A 21,173-nucleotide genomic window follows, 5' to 3' on the forward strand; every position below is an offset into this window, starting at 1 on the left:
GGACACGACAGGACGGCAGCAACCCCAAACGTCGAAGCCTGTCATTACTGAGGAGAAGGGGCAGAGCTAAGTTTTTAAAACAAAACGTGTGGTGGCAAATTGGAGGGCTAAAGGAGATTAACGATTATGCTGTTTATTCCTGGTGTAGTGTGTTCAAAAAACTGTTGGCCAGAGGTTCCCCAGAAAGGCGAATTTACGGTATCGGACAAGGAAAAGCAAAGCACTGGGAGAGCCCAGTACAAGTCCAAGGTGGAGTGTCCGTACTAATCAACCTGCTCCGTCTCTCCTCTGCCTCCCTTTCCACAGCCAGCTTGGTGGTGACCCGTGAAAAGCCTCGAGCTCCGCTCCGCTCTTTACAGGGGAAGCTAATATACCGTGATCCAGTTAACACAGCCCGGTGTTACGGAAGTGCCTCCTTAGAATGCAAAACGATGCTGCCATGTGGACAAGCGCTTTTAAATTATGAAATAGAACAAGCTGATCAATTGCTGTGCTGAAATGTCAATTCAGGGTGCTTAAAAACTTCTTTTCTATGCATTCACTCCATGATCATTTAAAAAGTACTAATTTGAGGAGTAAAGAAGAAGGTGGAGAGGCAGACTGCTGCTTACGTGGTTTTAGTTGTATTTTTGGTGCCCGAATAAGTGAAGCTTTAGTGCATACTTAAAATTCTACAAGCAACCTTTACTGTTGGGAAAAAGTAAATCTCTCTCCCAACTCTTCAGTGCGAGTCACATTAGCAAAATAGGAGACTTTCTCTTCACTTTCATAAATGTGAACGCTCCTAATCATTATTATCAAAGTGCAAAACATAGCAATGAGACCAGGACTCAAAACAAAATACAGTACAAATTTATTGACTCCAATCATTCTTAGTCAAGATTTAAGCAAAGTAAACAGACAAAAGAATTGGATACAAATAAGCAATGGATTAACATTAGATAGAAATCCTATTTTACTATGAATTTTCAGTCCAAAACAACTTATTCCTAAAGAAAACTGAACCATGTTTTATTCTGCTAAGGCATATGACAACAAAATATACACAATTATAAAACCACATTTGTTTTTCTTTTAACAATAAGCACTTACTTAATGAAAATTTTGAAAGTCTTGGATGAATGTCAATAAGAAATGATCAACTTTTGAAAATCAGTATTAACCAAGGACAACTTTGTGGAAAACCTGGACAGCACTCAAAAATGACCAAAGAGCATGGAATTCAATTCTTTTAAAAATTTACAGTAAAATACTTTGGTTCTCAAATGGCTGTCTCTAAAAGGAATTTTTAAAAAACCTGACATTAACTCATTTTTCCCCTCCAGAATCTAAACACTGACTATTCGGGATTCTTCTGTCACGTGGCAATGCCATAGCTAGAAAACAGAAAAGCACTGAACGAGCAAACTGGAAATTATGCAAACGTCAAACTTCTTAAAGTGCTAAAGCCATAAGAGAAAAACCTATTTTGAAAACTTAAAAAAGCCAGTGTTACAGAACTTATTAAAGAGTATGTGTTGGCATTATTTCAACCAATGTTTTTCACAATTATTGCAAAACACATCAGGGAGACATCAGAAATTGATAAAACTGACTTGTAATATTCCAATATTAATTAGTGCAATTATAAAGAAACCTGTCATGAATGACACCTAATTATTTCTGTAGTAAGAAAATTCAAATAATTTTACTTCCTAGACTTCCTAGAGCACCTGGGTTGTAGGTGCGCGTGCTCACACACACACAGAAATTTGAGGGAACAAAGGCTGACTTTAGATCAGTTAATTCTTATGTCTCCCTCACCCTGACTGTGCAGTTGCCCGCAGAGGAAAGCACCCCATGCCTCCACCAAAGGGCATGTTTTATTCTTGTCTCAGTTTCTATTCTCAGCACCAAGGGTGCTGTGTGTGGATTACATATTCGCCAATGAAGTGCTGGGGCACATTTTTAAAGAGAAGGCTAGAATGACCGTTCCAAATCAGAAAACCAAGGACCACTTACACCTCCACACAAATGCACATGACGTTACTGTTGAATTGTTAGTCGTATATTTTGATAAAATTATAAATGCATACTAACTGTAACCAGTTTGAAAGGTAAATATTCTATGAATCTTGAAATATTACTATAAAAAATGTACACTATTTGTTACCTCCATTGCTTACCTTGATAAAAACATGTTTTACGGTGTTCTTCCCTCCCTCCCCAACCTGAAGAAAATAACAGATTCTTAGATTAACAAAGAATATATTAAAACATCTTACATTCTTTCCACAACGGCATAAAAAAGCAGGCATCCTGAATACTTACAAGGAATAATGAGCTTTCTACATTTTCAAAAATTTATTACAATCAGAAAAAACTTTTTCAAGAATATCTTTGCTAAAGAGTTAGTTGTAACAATGAAAGACCAAGTTGTCTCATACCAAGTATTTGCCCACTGGCTGAGATAAACATTCTTAAAAAACCTGTTTATTGAATAAAGTAATTAACATGTCTTTCACTAGTTTACTTAACATTTAAAATAGTTATTACATGAGTGGAAGCATATTTTATTTTTTGACCACCAAAATAAACTCTTTCAGCCTAGTGCTTTTAAGATACAGTATAAAAAGTAATAGAAAAACCAGAACTGCATTATAAATGTTTTTGGTTCAAAATTGTACTTGAAATCTTATGTTCCTTGCCTAGACAAAAATGTGAACAAGACAAAACACTGGCGACCTTTTAAAATCCAACAGATATGCAGAGCCTATATTTAGATCAAAAATATTTTTTACTGATTAACATTAAAAAATCCTCAAAAATGTAGCATAAAGGTTCAAGTCTTGGGATACTGATTTACAATGCCAAGATACTGTGTATCGTGGAACTCTTATAGATACTCTAACAGCTGTAAGTAATGATTACTTTGAGGGAAACTCTTCTTCTGAAGTGACAGCTACCGAGGTGCGCAGAGCAAGAAATACCGCTTATATGGGGAATGGCCTCAATGAATGATAATCCACCCTAATGTTTCAAGTAAAATCCTATGCTTTAGTTTTGTCTTTAAAATGCATAGATTTCTTCAAGAAAGATGGTAATAATCATTAACTCTAATTTTATTCCCCTTTCTCCATCAAATTCAAGTAAGACTAGAAATAGGCAGTAACCACTGAAATATTTTTGGGACTTTTGGTAACTTTCAAATGAAAGAATAAAAGGCAAAAAAGTTCATATATAATTTCTATAATGTTCAAAGTCAATTCGTATTTTATAAAAATGCTTGTTTCAATAAAAAGACTATCTTTCCTACCACTAATAATGGAATGTGGGTAGAGACCGACCGAGGGCACGTCTTTCCTGCTGGCACAAAATTTTAACTACTCAGCAAATTATTTTAGTCACAGTAGTTGATTTTTTAAATTTGAAAGAATAGCTTGCCAACAGTTAATAAACTTGGAGTCTTGATCCATATTACTACCTTTAAAAGGGTTTCATAGTTTCCACAATTTTTCTTTTATATATCTAATCTCGCCCCTGCCCCCCCCACCCCACACACAAGTGAAATAAACATTTTCCCATCTGAAACAGCCCCTTGAACTTTGGATTTAACACCTACTAAAAGGCTTTTAATTACAACTTATGTGAAATAAGAAAAAGTAAAAGAAGCCTAAACCCTATGGGCCAAAATAAGTAGAAAAACTACTTTTGAACCCTTGACAGTACACTTTAATATGGATTTATGAAATACTAAGCAGCAACTCAAAGCAGAATGGTTTCACTATGGATGTTTCACCACGATAAACTCCAACAAATTCTAACGGAACTCAACACAAGACAAAAGCAGGAAACTGGATGCTGCAAATATTGTCCTTGAAAAGCACGTAGAGACTGCATGCAGTGTGGTGTTTGTCCTCTGCTTCAAGACCCTGGAGGGAAATGGTTAATTCAGGATTCAGAGCAGCTGTCCTGACTCAGGGGGCTACGGACCCGTGTAAATATATGTCCCGACCTTCTTATTTGTTATCCTAATGTTGTTAAATTCAAAATTAGTGCCATGTTATCTTTGTCCCAAATACACTCAGATTTTCAATATGTGGCAGCATAAATCCGAGAAAACCAAATATTTCCAGTCCTCAAATGCTGGTCTGAACTTAGAACTGTGATGTGCACAGCACGCACCGTTTTGGTGACAATGCCTATCGCCACTGACGCTCTTGTAAACTGACTTAGAGGCCTGTCAGAAGTCTTCATATTTTCGTTGCCCAAGTCTTCCATCAATAATTATATTAAATGACCCAAGAGCAAGTTTTTGTTTTACAAAAATCTAAGTATTACTATTGCTGATTTAAATTTTTCACAATTTTCATACAAAAAAAAGTTCTACATGACCAAAAATGCCAAATATTTTTATCAAGTGTCAGGATAATTTATTAAAGTTGAGGTTTATCTTTTTTTTTTTTTTTTATTGCTAAAGACCTCAATCGATACTGCAAACTACCCCACTTCTTCCTGGTACATTCTGGACTTAAAAACATGGCTGAGATTTAACTAGAACTTACGTGTCTGATATAATCAAAAGAAGAAATCCTATAATAGTATTTCACTAACTGCAAATCAGTAAGGAAACAAAAGCAGCCCGAGTAGAAGAGCCTGCTGACGCTGTGGAATGAGGAGTCATGCAGACCACCAGAGAGAGCGGCTTTCCACACCCACGAAGTCGCATCACGTGTGACTGCAGGTCCAGAAGCACAGTTTTTAGTTTTCCTCAGTTAAGTAAGGACATTACTAATTAACATCAGTTTACCTCAAACTTATATTCAAGCATAACAATTTCCAACCTTTATTATTCTTTTGTAAAAATGGGTTCTTTCTTATGACACATTTCACAATGCAGGCCGAAATCTGGAGGCTGCCCCCTGTGGTTACAGGGGGGACGGGGTGGCCTTCTAATTGTGGGTCTGTTCGTGACTCCAAAGACTAAAGGCGGTCTTGAATGTCCTGTGGCAAAGTTTACACATGAACTGTCTCTTAAATGTGATGGCCGAGAGGGGCGGGGCGTGGTAAAAGAGCGTGTCCGACTCCTGGGGCACAAACAACCTCTCCGTGGTGGGGGCCGTGTTCTCAGAGAGGCCCGTGGGGCTGTCGGGCTCCAGCGGCTGGATCTTGGGCAGCGGGGGTGGCGGGGGCAGAGGCGGCGGGGACGGCGAGTTTGTGGGGACAGGGCGCACGTCCGACTCCTTGTGCGCCGAGTCCTCGGTAGCCTGAGACATGTGGGACTGGAAGTGACTCCAGAGCCGAAAGTTGGTGCGAAAAGCTTTGTTGCAAACGTGGCAGATGAAGGGCTTCACGGAGCACAGCAGCTCCTGGTGCCGCTCCAGCTGCTTGGGCACCGTGAACGTCTTGCCGCACTTCTCGCAGGGCCACAAGCCGGGGTCCTTGCTGGGCGCGGCTCCTTTGGGGGCGGCGCTGGCCTCGGGCGCCTCGGCCTCGGGCTCCTCCACAGGCTCCTCTTTCACTTGGATTTTGAGGGGCTTCGAGAGGCTGAGGTCCTCGGGGAGGCAGGACGAGTCCTCCGAGTCGAAGTTCACCTGCTCCGAGCAGTCGCTGCTGCAGGCGGTGTCGTCTTTGGCCGCGCCCACGTGGTTCGCCTTCGGGGGCTCGGCCTGGGGCCTGGAGGAGCCCGTGAGCTCCCCGTTGTGGTCCAGGCCGGGCAGGGAGAGGTTTTCGGCCGGCGCCATGGAGTTCTGGTTGTGGACCTCGACCTGGTGTCGCCAGATGCTGAAGGACGACTTGAACGTGCGCATGCACTCCAGGCACGTCAGCTTCTTGTACTCACACCTGCTCTCGTGCTCGTGCTTGAGCTCGGGCGAGAAAAACCTGAGGCTGCAGTAAGGGCACACGGTTGCGCTGCGGCACAGTCGCTCGTGGCTTCCTTGCTCTAGGAGAGAAGAGAGCTTAGCGTTACAGAGGCGGCACTGGAAAACCTCCTTCTCTACTGGGCCCAGGGCAGCGTGCTCTCTCGGCTTCGCGGCCTTGTGTCCTCCAAGGGGCTTCTCTCCCGGGTGCATTTTTATGTGCTGTTTGAACTGCGAGAGAAAGCGATAGGCTTTGCCACAGTACGAACAAATGTACGCTCCTTTGGCTCGCGATCGCAAGTTCCTCTTGATGGCTTGGGCTTGGGAGCTACTCTGGCCCTGAAAACCGGGCTTGCTGCGCCTCAATTTAATGATCAGGGCCTTCTTAATCTCTCTCTCTCTCACTATGTCAATCAGCTTTCTCTGGAATTTTTCATCCAAAACGGCATGTGAACTAGAGGCCGGTGACGGATTCTTCACGATGCCGTGCTGGGTCTGACAGTGGGTCCACACTTTGAAGTTTGTGTGAAACCGTTTGTGACAGATGTCACAGGCATAGGGCTTTTCTGGATTATGGTACATGTTAATGTGCCGGTGAAGACCCGCTGTTGATCTAAAGATCTTAAGGCAATGTTTGCATTTAAATTTTTTGTTTGCTCTTGTGCCCTCCAACTCACCAAATTCCTCCTTATTCAAGTCAGAGTCTGGAAGGTCTGCATGGAGGAGCGGAGGGCTCGAGCCGCCCTCAAAGTTATCTTCTGACACCGGGGAGCCGTGCTCGTCCACCTTTAGCTTCTTAAACGGCAGCCTTCTGTCCGCCTGGAACCGCCTTTTGGCCGGGAGCCTGCTCATGTCTTTCTGATCGTCTTCTGCTTTCAGAGAGAGGTCTCTTGTGCCGGAGGACGCGGCCGTGGCGTCTCCCACCGTGACGCGGATGATGTCGGAGGGGTCCGCCAGCGGGCTGCGGGGCTCCGTCTTGATTCGCACCTCGGCGCCCTCCCTCTCCGCGGGCTGACAGGCACTCAAGGACCTGAGACGGTGCGGCTGGGCGGCTGGAGGCCGCCCGTCCAGGACGGGCTTCTCACTGCTGTCTTTGAAAGATGGCTTTTGAGACAAAGCGCCAAACGCGGCCCCGGGCGCATCCCCCGGCCCTGAGGAGGGCCCCTGGGAAGATTTCAAATCTAGCGAGGACGAGTAGACAGGGACCTGGCTGTCCATCGACAGTGAGCGGCGGAGGAGGCTCTTCACGAGCGGGCCGCTTCTGTCGATGCTCTGGTTCGCAGCAGCAGACCCGCTGGACGGGATCACCAAGCCCAACTTCGAGTAGTACAGCAAGTTCCTATCCTCGCCTGGCCCACCGCCTCGGCTGGTTTCTTTCAGCAGATAGGGCGTCTCGGAGGAGCTGCGAAGAGACAAGACAGGTGGCCGCGGCCGTTTCAAAGCCAGCTCTATGGCTTTTCCTTTGGGAAGCTGAGCGCTGGCGCCTGGTCTGTCCTCCGCTGCCTCTGTGTCCTGCAGCGGTGCGGAAGGCAGCGCGGCGTTCCTTTTCCCCAGACTGCTCCTGCTGGCGTCGTCCAAAGCTGCAGAGTGCTCAAGAGCCTTCACGTAGCCCACAGGACCATCTTTGGGCCAACTCTTTTCGGTCAGTGACAGATTGTGAAGTGGTTCCACTGCCTTTGGAACATGTGGCTTACTGGTGCTGGTCTTGACCGCAATGCTAGGGGAGGCCCGCGGAGCGTGGCTGCTGTCGGGGGGGTTCTGACTGACGGTTTTTCCTTGTGCTTCGTTTCTACTTTGACAGACGATGACACTTCTCTTTTGAGAACTGTTCTCATCATGTTCTATGAATATTTTTTTTCTGTTGGGACACACTGGAATGGGGGCTTGAGGGGTTTTAGAAACAATGTTCGTCAAAAAGGAAATCCCCAGGCTGTAGCCTAGTTCTTGCACAGCCGCAAGGCTGCCTTTCTCGACAAACAAAGATGAAGAATAAATGTAGTTCAAAACATTATCAAAAGCATCTGGTTCACAAAAGTCAAGCTGAAATACAGACTGGGACTCATTTTCCTTATTTGTGAATAAGCTCTGGAAGTATTCACTGCTGGCAGCCAGGACATTTTTATGAGCTCGGAATTTTTGGTCTCCAACGATCAGAAGCACGTCACACAGCTGGCCTTTGAGACGCTCCTCGTTGAGCGCACTCAGGAGAGAAATGGCATGTGCCGGGTTGATGTAATGCAGTAACCCCTCCATTGCTTGGGCTTATCTGAAAGACAAAGTGTAAGTTACTGTGGGTAATGCGGGGAAAAGGTCTCCACCAGACGAAACGCTCTTCAGCGGCAGGGACCACAGCTGTCTTTTCATAGGTGCCAATATTTAACGGATTGTAGGCACACAAGTGCTTTTTGGATGAACAATCTTATCTAATAACATGGAAAATATGAGAAAACAGTCTCATGGCTTAAGTAGATCATCAATCATTAAATGAGGAATTTTAGGAACGAGAGACTGTAACATAGGCATTTTCACACCATCAAAAAAGGCTGTCAGCACGTGGCAGGTATGTAAGGAAGCAATATTTAAAAATAATGGTTTACTATGTAGGATCCTTATCTATTTGATGCTTGGTTCTATTAGTTCGGAGAATAAGTATGAAGTATGGAAATGCCTGAAGTCTCTAATTCTAAAAGGCAATCTGTTGTATTACTGTGTAGGGGTTCAGAACAAGCACCCCAAGATGTGCCTCTGTGGTATGCGAATTATTTTGAGCTAAGGGCAAGTGAGACCCTGCGGGCTCACGAGAAACTTCCACCCCCGCCCACAACAACCTAGAAGAAATGAATTAGGGGCCTTGCCCATAATAATAGGTTAACAGAGATAAACTTTTTTGACCTTTTTACAGGGCAGGGCAAACTACTAACCACTGGACATCTGCTCTTCTTATCGTCCTGCAATGACCCTCTGAGGCCTCAGGCGCCTTACCTCACCCTGAGCTCAGGATGTCATGTACCCCTCATTTCCCGTCTCTGACCATCTCAAGCATGTGGGGTTCCCGTACGTGCTACATAACTACATTTGGTTATTTTCTCGTTAATCTGTCTCATGTGACATAATCCTTAGACCAGCTGGAAGAACCGAGGAAGGCAGAGATAAGTTTCTTTCTCCCCACAATGGGAATTGTTAACGGTGGGTTGAAAGGAGAGGTCTTGACAGGCCTTTAAAAACGGGTGTAAATTTGGGAAGTGAAAAGTCATTTGCTAATCACCACTGCATCCCAGTGTTTAACAAGGGTTAGACATGTTAAATAATAAATGAGTTTGTCTTCTTTCTTATGCTAAACACCTTGCGGTCTCCTGAATATTATTTTCTTACCAAATCACGTACAACACGGCACAAAAGAAACTTTGGCCTGGGTTTAAAATGAATTATTACTAATTCTAAACTAAGGGGTTTGAATTGAGATTTCACTGAAATTCTATTCAAAGCTAAAGGTGAGACACGAAGACCTAGTGGTGGGTGCAGGCTCTGGTCGAGATGCTGGGGTTAAAATGCTGGCTCCTTCCTGTTGTCGATTAGCCTCTCTGATTATCAGAGAAGAAATGGAAGCAACAACTGTGCCCTCCTTTAGGGTTGGTGCCAAGATTAGATGAGCTACATCTCATACATACGCGCAGTAAGGACTTGACAAATGCTATGCAATATTCAGAAATTGCAGGATTGATAGGCATTTCATTCAGTATCAATGAAAAACGGCCCAGATTAAGCCCATCATGCTGTCAATGAAGAGAAAGCCATTTCACACAGGTGACACTTGACTCTCCAACTCTAAGCCTTCACTTACGCTTGTTACCTAAGGCCACATCTCTGGTTTGATTTTGATTCAAAGTAACTAAGACTACTTGTGACAGTTTTATCACTCTCTAGAAGGCAAGTTGCAGGCACCAAATTCACACCCAGCACACATGCAGGCTCTCCTCTGGCCTCGCAGATCAGCCTTTGCTGGTCTAGCACCAGGGCTCTTTAGAAGCCTACAAGGAACAGTTCGGTAGGCCACCTACCTGGAGTGACCAAGCACTGTACACACCTTCCTTAATATTATTCTGACTCCGTTATGGTGCTGATCAATTTAACGGACTCAGAGGCATGACACTACTTCCAGGGACAATGCCTGTAGCCTGTCCCAAACAAGCACCTTGGGCAGACTGTACTGAGTTCTGTTCATTTCTGTTTACCATCATTTCATATCAGTGGTCAACCGTAAGTCCTCCACTTGTGATTGCTTGACAAAGGTATTTTCCCTTTCTGTTAGCCATTTTAATTTCTCCCTTAATCCTACTGTACTCTCTTTATAATTACACATCTACTTCTATGCATAGTAACTCTTGTCATCTTTTACAGAGGTTAGCAGAGAAAGAAATATGCTTATGATGCCACACTTACCAACTCAGCCGTGAATTGAACATTGTTTTTAGTGCTAATAACTTGAGAACGCTAGTTCAGATGTTGCCACAGGTAAAAGCAACAGATGCAGGATCAAAAGCTTGGACAAGAACTTTTCAAAGAGTTTCTTAAAATCAATTTAGCGGTGTGAAACTATCACAAAAAAAAAAAAAACAATGACTAGGGCAGAGTGGAAAATGTCAGAACGTCTCAATGTAGTAAGGCTTATTAAGATCTTGTGAAACTCCCATGGGTGGCGCGCTGGCTCAGGCAGTTGGAACTCAGTGCTCCTAACACCGAAGTCGCTGGTTCAATTCCCACATGGGCCAGTGAGCTGCGCCCTCTACAGCTGAGACTGTGAACAACAGCTTTCCCTGGAGCTGGGCTGCCGTGAGCACCCAGAGGTTGGCATGAGCTACTGTGTGCTGACGTGTGCAACCTTGAGTGGCCGGCAGCCTACGAAAGCTGCCATGAGCTGCTGTGAGCGGCAGACCAACGAGACCGGTGACCGACTGCGTCAGCCAGGTGAAGCGCAAGGCTCCTAATACCAGCGTGGGCCAGGGAGCTGTGTCCTACACAACTAGACTGAGAGACAATGGCTTAAAAACTGTTGTGGGGGGGAGAAAGTTCCATTTCACTTCCGTGCACACATCCCCACATATGTAAGAAAGTACTGGGTTGGTTGGGATGTACCGTATGTCTCTCCCTGTATGTCAGAGTCAAGACCGTCTGAAGTCAGTGCTCTGGGCTAATCAACCTCTCTGAGCCTCAGTTTTCCCCAATGTGACATAAGGATAATAGCAATTACCAAACAATGCTATTATGAGAATTAAATGAGAAAACAGTACCTGTAACACATTACAAATTGTACCAGGAACTTCACGTCACTCATTCACTCACTCATCCAACAAAAAGGGATTTGAGAAGGCTCGAAGGAGACAAGGATGAGCCACGAGGATCACCGAGGGCAGAGTGTTACAAGCAGAGGGAAAGCCAGATAACAGCAGGGCTGCAGCGGGAGCCATGAAAGATGACATCGGAGAAGCAGGAGGAGATGCTGTGCAGGCTGGGGGAAGGGTGGAAGAACAGTGGACAGCCATTGGAAGACTCTGAGCAGAGGAATGACAATGACCTGAATTATGTTTCAGAAAGATTGCTGGCTACGTTGTTGAGAATGGACCATGGAAAGTGGGGAAAGGGTGGAAGCCGGAAGGCCAGCTAGGAGCCTACTGCAGTGATACAGGTGAGATGATGACGACGGCCTAGGCCTAGGCGCCTCCTCCAGTGACGCAGGTGAGACAGGATGGTACCCGGATCAGGGGGCAGCAGTGAAGGCAGTCATTAAGATTACTAATGGACTGACTGTAGAGGGGAAGAATGTAAGGGTTAAAAATGTCTCTAAGGGGCTCTTAGTGGAGATGAAGTCTGACAGAAAAATCCGTTCAGATTTATTTCAGGAATTCAGTTTTGATATGCTAACCGTTAGCAGAAAGCTTGAGGTTAGCTTAAACCTAAGGGGTTAGCAGGCACCCCTTTATGGGTCCCCTTCCTGCCTCACTTTCCCAAGTTTTCTTGTGCCTCCTGGGATCACTTCCCAAGTAAACATCTGCACGTGAATGCTTGTCTCAGGGTCTGCTTTCGGGAGAACCCCAACTAAGACATCAAGGGAACATGAAACTATAGGTGTAGGCTGAGGAACTGTGTGAGGACTAAATCCAGTGAGATTTTCTATGTCCCCGGACGTGAAGCAAATGCTATTCCACATGCCACCTGTACCGTTCCTAGATGCTGTCACCATTTTCTCACTTTTCATTGTTCAAAAGAGTTTCCTTCTTTTGCTTTCTTCAAATGATCATCCTTGTTTTTGCTCTACTTCCTTTCATTCCCGTGAGCCACAGGCTTCTATATTCTGAACAAAAACATCTGGGAATTAGGGGACAGTAAGTCACTCAGAGTTGAGTTTTAAGAGAAACAGTCACTGTACCTGAGAATTATTTGGGATTAAAACTATTTATTTGACTATAACTTCCATTTAGTTACCAATGAGACTGCTTGCCTGTAAAGTGGCTAAGTGTGTCCAAATTCCTGATGTGCCTGATTACTACTTTACAGTATTTATTTTCCTTTCTACTTGCTCAAACGCTAATTGTACATTTCCCGCCATATAATACCGTAAGCATTTTTCCTGCATTAACTCAGTATTTAGAGCAACCCCAGGCTGTCGGTATAATCAGTACCCCATTTTACAAATGAGGAGGCTGAGGCACAGAGGGATAAGTAACGTGCTCCAGGTCACACAGAGATTAGCAGCAGAGCAGGACTCACCGGGGGACTGGCTCAGAGGCCATGCTCTTAACCCCCACGCCTCACCACCTCTACTTTCCCCTTTTTAATTCTCACTTAAACACCTGAGCTAGGTTCTGTCATCCTCCGTTTTACAAATTAGGAAATGGAGGCATTGAAAGGTCAAGCAATGTGCCCGAGGTCACCCATCAGTTAGCAGTGGGGCTGGGGCTGGCCCCAGAGCCTGGACTTAGTCATCAGGTTACACGCTTCTCACATCAGGCGCCTGTCTAGCATGTGCTCCAACTGGCTAGACGATCTGACAAGCACGATCCTGCCTTACGGTGCTTGAAGTCTTGCGTGGGAAGGGGAAGTGCAGCTGTCATCCCACTTCAGAATGCTAAGCACCAGATGAGTATGTGCAAAGGCACACAGGGATTCCAGGTGATGGCACTGACCAGGCGAGAGACGAGAGGCCTCCCGATCAGGAAGCAGTGAGAGTGTGGGAAGAGTCAAGAAGGGCAAAGGACATTTCAAGGACAGGAGCAGCATGTCCAACAGCACAGAGACAAGCCAGAGTGCCAGGCTGGAGCAAAGGATACAGGCCGGGATGGTAGGCGACGAGGCTGGAGGGGGTGGAGGCACGAGGGCCCTGGGGACTACACTTGAGACCTTGTAAGAGGACAGTGACCTTGCCACCCTGTCCCGTAGCCCAGGACAGAGGCGCTCGACGTCTGGCACAACAGGATAGAGCGAGCACACAGGGCAGTGCAGCCTTCTCACCTTCAGGGTGACACCCTGCTTTCTTACCTTTTCATTCAATTATTAAAACTTAAAAACAATGGCCCCTTTCCTGGTGGAGCTGCAAACAATTAACACTTTGGAATTCCGTGTTGTAACGACAGTAGGTCTATTTATTGAGTTTAACAACTAAAAACACAAAATGCTACAGCAAGAATGCAGGCAAAAAGGGGAAAAGATCAAACCTGCTCAATATCATGATAAGCCGGCAAAGCCCTGTGCGGCTGGCGGATGCGCAGGCTGCCTTCTCCAAACCTGCCCTTTCTGCTCGTCCGCCCTCAGGTGAGCCAGCCTTGCTGCTGGATGCGCTTGCTTCTCCGTAAATCTGCCGGCTCATCAAACTCCAGTTTCTCACACAAGTTTTATGTGAATCCTCAGCCTCTGACTTAGCCATGACCGTGTGTCATCAACGTAAAAGCTCGTACGTATACATACTGCCACTGCGTGCATGTCTTGTTCCTTGTCCTTTGCTCACTTCTTTCTACCTGACTCACCAGTGCAGGTGTTCCTGCTACCACTTTAGTCATGGTGGGAAAACCCTGGTGCTCCGAAAAGTGGGGGAAATGTGGAAGAAAAGGCCTGTTTAGGAACTGCAGAAGCTGGGAGGAAATCCCCCAGGAAAACCACATTCTGCGACAGGGCTGGCTTGCTTACCACTTGGCTCCTCACACACAAATATCTTCCCAAACTCTGCCTGAATGGTTTCTATTTCATGTTGTTTCCTGAAATTTCAAAATGAGAGAATCTTTATGTTTAACAATTCATGGAAATCACAGCTCCATGGGGAAGACTTTCAAATCAGTGTACTTGCCTCAAATCCTGGCTTTGCCTCCTAGTAAGTATGTAACCGTATAAAGAGCATTCAACCTTTCTAAGTACTAACTCGTCTCCTTAACCTGTTAAGCAGGGCTAACACTACCCACCACATAGGATTTTCATGACGAACAAAACAACACTCGCATGTTTGAAAGCTCCTAGTATACACAGTGTTTTCTATATGGCAAGCACACATTTAATTTCCTTCCTTTCCCAAATGTGTATGTGGGCCACTGTATGCCACCACGTATCACAGGACGTGCTGGTGACAGCAGATGAGTGAGCTGGCCCGCTGCCTGCTGTCCAGTAGCGCGCGTTCCCGTGGTAGGGCAGACGCATGATGAAGGATGAAAAAGCGTATGATAATCCTGATTTCAGGAAGCAGTTCATTTGGCCAGGGGTGGGAGGATGGTTGAGTGAACAGTGAGGACGTCAGGAAGCTTTGGGACTCATGGCTCCCTTGACTATTATAGTAACACCCTGGGTTCCATTCTTCACATTTCTGCTACAGACACTTTTCAGAGACACTCATCTGACCTTGCCAGGGCTTCAAAACCCCGGAAGGCTGGCCTGGCCTGGCCTGGCCTGAGGCCTCAATACCCTAGCATGGCTACAAAGCGCTTCACAACTGGATTCCAGAAAATTAATTCCTATCACCACCTCAAATTCCTCAGGTACTAAATGCTAAGGAACGGCAAATTCATAACTTAATTCAATGCAAATAATTTCCTCTTTATACCAATGTTAGATCAGTTGTAAGGAGTTAAGATTTTTAAGGAGATGGATGGGAGGCAGGCAATTTTGGAATACGGAGTATTCTGGGGATAGAAACAGAAAAGCAAAGCACAGTCCACAATCAGATAAACAGACACCTGAAGATGAGTGAGGGGCTGAGAAAGGAAAATAGGATGGGACCAAAATTACCTCACTGACTTTCAAGTTTTGGAGACTAAAACGCAGGCTGATATAGAGCTAAGGTACATTATGAATCAAACTGGCTCCAAGACTAGGACACAAAAGCCTTACTACCAGTTCTACAGAATTCTTTGGAATGCTTCTCCAGTCCTAACCATGACACTGGCAAAAATAGGGATGCGTGTAACCTAGTTAGAAAAAGCATCTACATTTGACGTTGGAATATAAACACACACACCATTCAGCCCCAAAACCTACCTCTGGATTTAGCCCGACTCTCTCCATTTGATTTTACTATTAGATGGTGACAGGAAGCCGGCTCTGACTTTGGGACAACGCAGATATCCAGAAATTATCTTAAGTTCCTCAGATTTCAAAGCTAGCCTGGCTTATCTGATCCTTCAAGATAGTAATGTCACTCCCTTGGATCCCATCTCACCACATTTTCAGCCTCTAGAGAAGGTCTCATTTTGGTTAAAGGTGTGTTCTCTGCACACCCAGCTGAATGACTCCACTGTGACACAGCTCGGCCTGTCTGGCCCTGGCCACCCCTCCCCCTGCTGGAGGAGGGCCCTGAGGAAGAACCACCCTCGGCCGCCCCAGTACAGTCTGATGCACTGCTCTCCCTTGCTCAGGGGTAGGGGTACAGCCCAAGCCAGGCCCACTGGAAACTCGCTGGAACACGGGCCAAGAACAAGAACACAGGCAGTACCTGAGTGGGCTGATTTATCTCGGCAGCCGCCTCCCAGGGCCCACTACACAGATGCCTGCAGCTCCCAGGGTTTCTGTCCTTCCTGGACCAATTCTTTAGTTTTTTCCTTAAACCTCAAGAACAATCCTGTATCTTTACCATAAATTCCTTTTCTATTCAAGCAAACCAATTTCTGTTCTTGTTATTAAATGACCCTAACCACATATTTCCAAGTAGTATTCACTATTCCTACCATGCCTTCCGAGTCCATCCTTGATAATACTGCTGCTCGACCGAGCTTCCTAAAGCAAAGCTTTGATCGTTCACCGGATGTGCACATTAAGTATTGCTAGTATTAGTTCAGCTTATTTATTGGGCTCCTATCGGACGTGCAAGGCATGGTAGGATATATCTGAAATACAGGGGTGCACAAGACAGACAAGGCCCCCACACTCTAGTGAGGTAAAGCAGATGTGAACAAGGAAACAAATATAAAGCTGAGTGCAGCTTGTGCTAAGTGCTACAATGGAAGTAAACAGGATGCCCTGAGTGAGCTCACTAGGGGTTTGTAGAGGATGGTTAGAGAAGCCTTCATGTGACACGTTACATGAGATCTAAGACCTGAGTGAGAAGAGCCAGCTTCGACTCTGTTTAAAAACAAAATAATGAAAACTGGTTCTCCATTAGGCTAAAATGCAAAATTTTCAAAACATGGGCTACGAGGCTCTGTAAATCTAGTTTCAAACTACTTTTTAGATTGCCTTTTCCTTAGTTACCCCCTGGGATGACTTCCTGCTTCAGATACAACGTGCACACACGGCTTCTTCCATCACCCAATCTGTAGGGTTGCAGACTTCACCTAACCCCTCCCCAGCACTCAGCTCCACAGGAATCCTCTTTCAAAGCTCAGCTCGTACTCCCATTCCTCCATTAAGCATTCTGTCATGGGCTGGGTCGTGTCCCCCACCAAAGTCATATGCGAAGTCCTAACCCCAGTGCCTCAGAATGTGAGTGTATTTGGAGATAAGGTCTTTAAAGAGGTGATCACGTTAACATGAGGTCTTTGGGCCCTACTCCAATCTGAACAGTGTCCTTAGAGGAGGAGGAGACTAGGACAAACACAGAGGGGTGACCATGTGAGAACAGAGCCGGCCATCTACGTGCCAAGAAGGGAGGCCTCAGGAGGAGCCAGCCCTACTGACACCTTAGTTTGCGACTTCTAGGCGCCAGAGCCGCCAGAAAATAAGTTTCTGTTCAGACACCCAGTCTGTGGCACTTTGTTATGGTGGCCCTAAAAAACTAATATACCTTCCTTCACTACTTCAGTCTATACGGAGCAAACACCTTTCACCTCCTGTAGCATGCAGAGTGGCACCATTTACTGTTGTTTATTCACTGTCTCATATCGTTAGTCATTGTGTTAGCTCTTTAAGGACTAACAGGACTGAGACTCTGTTTAATATCTGTGACCCTTCACAATGCCCAACATAGTATCTTGCACAATAAATATTTACTGATTTTCCGTACTCTGACACTCCAAACAGATGCAGAGTAGAAATCAAGCCTTTTTTCCCTCAGAACATAAAGCTGGCCCCATCCCCGGTCTCCTTTAGAATATTATACTGATTTTCCTGCTACTTCCTCGATAAACTCCAAGCACTGGAGTGGCATGCAAGACTCTGCATGTTCTGGTCACAGGCCACCTCTCCACTCCTGCTGGGCACTGCTTACCATCTTTCCTACAGACTTGCAGATCTGACTTCCACCCTCTAAAATATCTTTCATACCCTCCCTTTACATGGCCGACTTCTACCGAAAAATCTAGTTCAAATGTCCCTGTCTCCATCAAGCTTTAGCAACGTGTCCCTAGCCAGCTCATCTAAACTGCCATACTTCAGCTCTCTGTAATAACACGTTTTGGTGACATGCTTTCACAGCTATGTCCTTCATGTGAGTCCCTAAAAGGAAGAACCCTTGTTCTCAGCCGTGTGTCCCTAATGCTTAGAACAAGGCCAGGCAGCTGTCTATTGGGCGGAGGAACCACCGCACTCCAGGCTGTATGGAGACCTGGACCTGCTCACCTTATTGCTGCAGCATCTGTCACAGAGCTCGGCACGGGGCGCTTCCTGTGCTTTTGGTCGGAGCTCTTGTGGCCTTAATTACCACGGGATGATGACGCCCAAACCTGTGCCTCTGCTTGGCCTTCTCCTTGGGATTCCAGCCTCCCAGGGGCCCAGTAACGCCTTCCATCACAGCACACCCCACGTGCCCAGGACGGCGGGCATGATCACCCCTCTCCCCGGCCTCTGCTTGTCCTCACACGTTCCCCGCTTAGCTAGGTTCTGCCAACCATCAGGTCGCCCGAGCCAGAAACGTCCTCTCTGTCTTTTGAGGAAGTCACAATGACCTGCCGGACGTCCCTCGTGAGCGGCCTGGAACCTGCTCTCCCAGCGTCACTGGCTTTGGGGCCAAGCACAATGTCCCTCCAGGCACGGCCTCCTCACCTGGACACACAGCCCCGCTCGCCGCACACTGAGCCCCCTCCACAGACACTGTCACTCCCCGAGGGCCAGGGTGATGTCTCCGTCCATTTTTATTGTCACAGAAGGAAGCACACTATCCACTCAATAGTGTGGAAAGGAAGAATTAATTAGACGAAGTTACTTTTAAGTAAGTAAAGCAACGCCTCCAATCCCTGTTTCCTTTTCCCGTCAGAGGTGAAGGCGGGAAGGAGGGACGGACTCGGACCCCGGAGGGAAAGGTTTCTGAGAGCTGCGGGCGGGGCTCCTCCCGGGGCCGAGGCGCCGCGACGGCCGCTCAGCGCTGAGCCGGTCGCCGGTCCAGCCCCGCCGGACTGCGCGGTGACACAGCGGCGCCTCGGGCCGGAGGAGGAGGTGACACAGCGGCGCCTCGGGCCGGAGGAGGTGACACAGCGGCGCCTCGGGGCCGGAGGAGGTGACACAGCGGCGCCTCGGGCCGGAGGAGGTGACACAGCGGCGCCTCGGGGCGGGAGGAGGTGACACAGCGGCGCCTCGGGCCGGAGGAGGTGACACAGCGGCGCCTCGGGCCGGAGGAGGTGACACAGCGGCGCCTCGGGGCCGGAGGAGGTGGCACAGCGGCGCCTCGGGCCGGAGGAGGTGACACAGCGGCGCCTCGGGGCCGGAGCAGCGGCGCGGCAGGCTCGGCACGCGAGCCCAGCTGCCACGCGAGCCCAGCTGCCACGCGAGCCCGGCTGCCCCGCCGCGGGACCGTCCCTAAGGCCACGCACCCCGCGCGTGGAGCCGGGCGCGGCGGCATCCCGGGCAGCGCAGCCCCGGGCGCGGGGCGGGGGGCGGTTCTGCGGCCGCCAGGGGAAGGGCCTTCGGGAGCGGGGTACCCAGCCCGCCCCCCACCAGTGGCCCGGGGACACGGACACTCAGACAGCGCGGTCTCCGCGCCCCGCGCCGCCCCCGGCCGCAGGCTCCCCAGCAGGGCTTTCCCACGGGGGACCGTCCACGGCCCGGCAGCAACGCGGGGCCGCGCTCGGGGAAGCAGGCGGCCCGGCCCGCGGCGGGAGGAGAGCGCTCGGCGCTGCAGGCGCGCGGGGCCGGCCGGGAGGCGGGGCGCGCCGGGCAGGCGGCTCGGGCCACCGGGCGTGGAGGCGGCGGCCGCCAGGCGGGGCCCGCGGGCGGGCGGGCGGGAAGGGCCGCGGCAGGTGCGGCGTCCCGGCCAGCCTCCCGCTCCCGCTCCCGCTCCCGCGCGCCCCGCGCCCCCCCACGGCCGCGGCCGCCTCCACGCCCGCACGGGACGGGGGCACGCGCCCCTGACCGGAAGGCGTCCCAACCGCTCCGCGCAGGGGCTCGTGCCGAGGGCGGGCGCGTCCGCCTCTAGGGGCACCTGGCCGGGCGAGGGAAGCCCAGTGAGGGACCGAGCGTGCGCAGTGGCGAGGGCGAGGCCAAGTGCGGGCACGACGCATGCGCAGTGTGAAGGCACGAGCGGCGACGTGGGAGTCTGGGGCATGCTCGGTGAGAACCGGCTGCCGGCGCACGCGCAGAGGCGCTCGCAGCCCGCAACCCACTGGTGGAGAGAAAAAAGAGAGAAATCACCTCAGAGTTACGTCAGGAAAGGCCGCGTTTTGTGGGGAGGCTGTGGCCTCCCACGGGGCCCCGCAGTTCTCCTAGGGAGAGGGGCGTGACAGTTACTCACCGGCCTTCAGCCCGGAGGCAGACGCCGGGCCCCTTTCCGCTCACACTCGGCTCGCGCGCGCCGCAGCCGCCGCTGCCGCTGTGATTCCATCCATCTTGAATTTGACGTCATCCCACACCAGGGATGAGGTCATCGCAGGCAGCGCTCGTCACGTGCGTGGCGCTATGATTGGTCGCCGGGCTCCAAGGGGCGGGGTGAGGGCGGAGCGCAGCGCCGGGGACGGGGCGCGGCGAGGGCGGGCCTGACGAGAGCGCCGCCGCCGCGCCGCCCGCGTCCTCCCGCGCCTGCCCTACTACTGCCCAGCGCCGCGCTTCTGCCGGGCCCGCCTCCCGCCCGCTGCGCGCCCTCCCCCGGCCCGAGGGACGTCCCGGGCGGCTGCGACGGGAGCCGGGACGCGGGGCGCAGCGCGGCCCGCTGGGCCCCGGCGCGGGGAGCCCGCGCGAGGCTCGCAGCGGTTGTTCGCCCCGCCCCCGCCCCGGCGCGTGCGGCGGCGCCTCCGAGGAGGTCGGTTCCCCCGACGGCAGCGCGGGCGCACGAGCGGGGCTGGGGGCCGGGGCGGGGCCCCCGCGGTCGCGTGCTCGTCGCCCGTGACGCTCGGCTCGGCTCGCGGCGGCTGTCCGTCGGGTCGCCCCCAGCACGGACGCCTCACGGCCCGCGCGGAAGCGCTGGGGTGCGCGGTGGCCGAGAGCTGACCCCGGGCGCTCGCGTTTCCTCCCTCCGCGGCGGCCTGGGCGCGGACGGGCGCTGGTGGGAATCGGCGTGGACGGCTTCCGGGGCGGTGCTGCTGGAAACGCTGCAGCGGCCGCTCCGTCGTCGGCCTGGACGGCGGCCGCGGGGCCGTGCCCTCCGGGCGGCCGGTCCTCAGCGGCCGCCTCGCGCTCTTCCCCGAGCGGTGCAGGCCCGTTAGTGAGAAGCTCCGCCTGCGGTGCACGCGGGAAAGGCAGTGTGACGGCCGCCGCGCCGTGCGCGCTTCCAGAAGGTTCTGTCAGACAAGTAAAGGGAGCAGCGCGCCAGTGTTGTTCAAACGTCTGTCAATTTCCAAAAAAATTTACGAAAGTGGAATTCAGGTAAAATAATTTGTGGAACGTGTGAGCAATAATCTTGCATTAGGTCGATAAAAATGAAGTACTTGTCCCCCAATTAACAGCTCTGTTATCGTGATCGTCGCATTGTTCTCAGGAGTCCCCGTCGTCTGAAAGGAA

The 21,173-nt window shown here is 49.5% G+C and overlaps 2 protein-coding genes across 6 annotated transcripts in view; both read right to left on the reverse strand.

The window, feature by feature from the left end:
* C2CD2 (C2 calcium dependent domain containing 2) overlaps positions 1-20,090 on the reverse strand; it is a gene marked incomplete at its 5' end in the record, with an annotated part of 89,326 nt that extends 69,236 nt beyond the window's left edge. The window contains one exon of the mRNA XM_081027470.1: positions 19,972-20,090. The remainder of the gene's footprint in view (positions 1-19,971) is intronic.
* ZBTB21 (zinc finger and BTB domain containing 21) lies at positions 838-20,090 on the reverse strand. 5 transcript variants are annotated; one of them, XM_081027420.1, is made up of 3 exons: positions 19,972-20,090; positions 6,518-8,106; positions 4,453-5,923 (listed from the first exon to the last, which is right to left on the reverse strand). In XM_081027420.1, the coding sequence occupies exons 2-3, from the start codon at positions 8,091-8,093 to the stop codon at positions 4,932-4,934; spliced, it is 2,568 nt and encodes an 855-aa protein (XP_080883546.1). In that variant the 5' UTR covers positions 8,094-8,106; positions 19,972-20,090; the 3' UTR covers positions 4,453-4,931. The 5 variants fall into 5 exon arrangements, with proteins under 5 accessions (XP_080883542.1, XP_080883543.1, XP_080883544.1 ...); XM_081027416.1 differs by having other exon boundaries at positions 838-8,106; XM_081027417.1 differs by lacking the exon at positions 19,972-20,090 and adding an exon at positions 19,663-19,716 and having other exon boundaries at positions 838-8,106.
* Positions 20,091-21,173: the final 1,083 nt, after the last annotated feature.

This window comes from Rhinolophus hipposideros (assembly GCF_964194185.1).
Source record: "Rhinolophus hipposideros genome assembly, chromosome: 2".
Taxonomy (NCBI): Eukaryota; Metazoa; Chordata; class Mammalia; order Chiroptera; family Rhinolophidae; genus Rhinolophus; species Rhinolophus hipposideros.

What these genes read in the sequence shown, in the direction of transcription:
- ZBTB21 (XM_081027416.1), bottom strand. Translation starts at nt 8,093, where the DNA reads ATGGAGGGGTTACTGCATTACATCAACCCGGCACATGCCATTTCTCTC.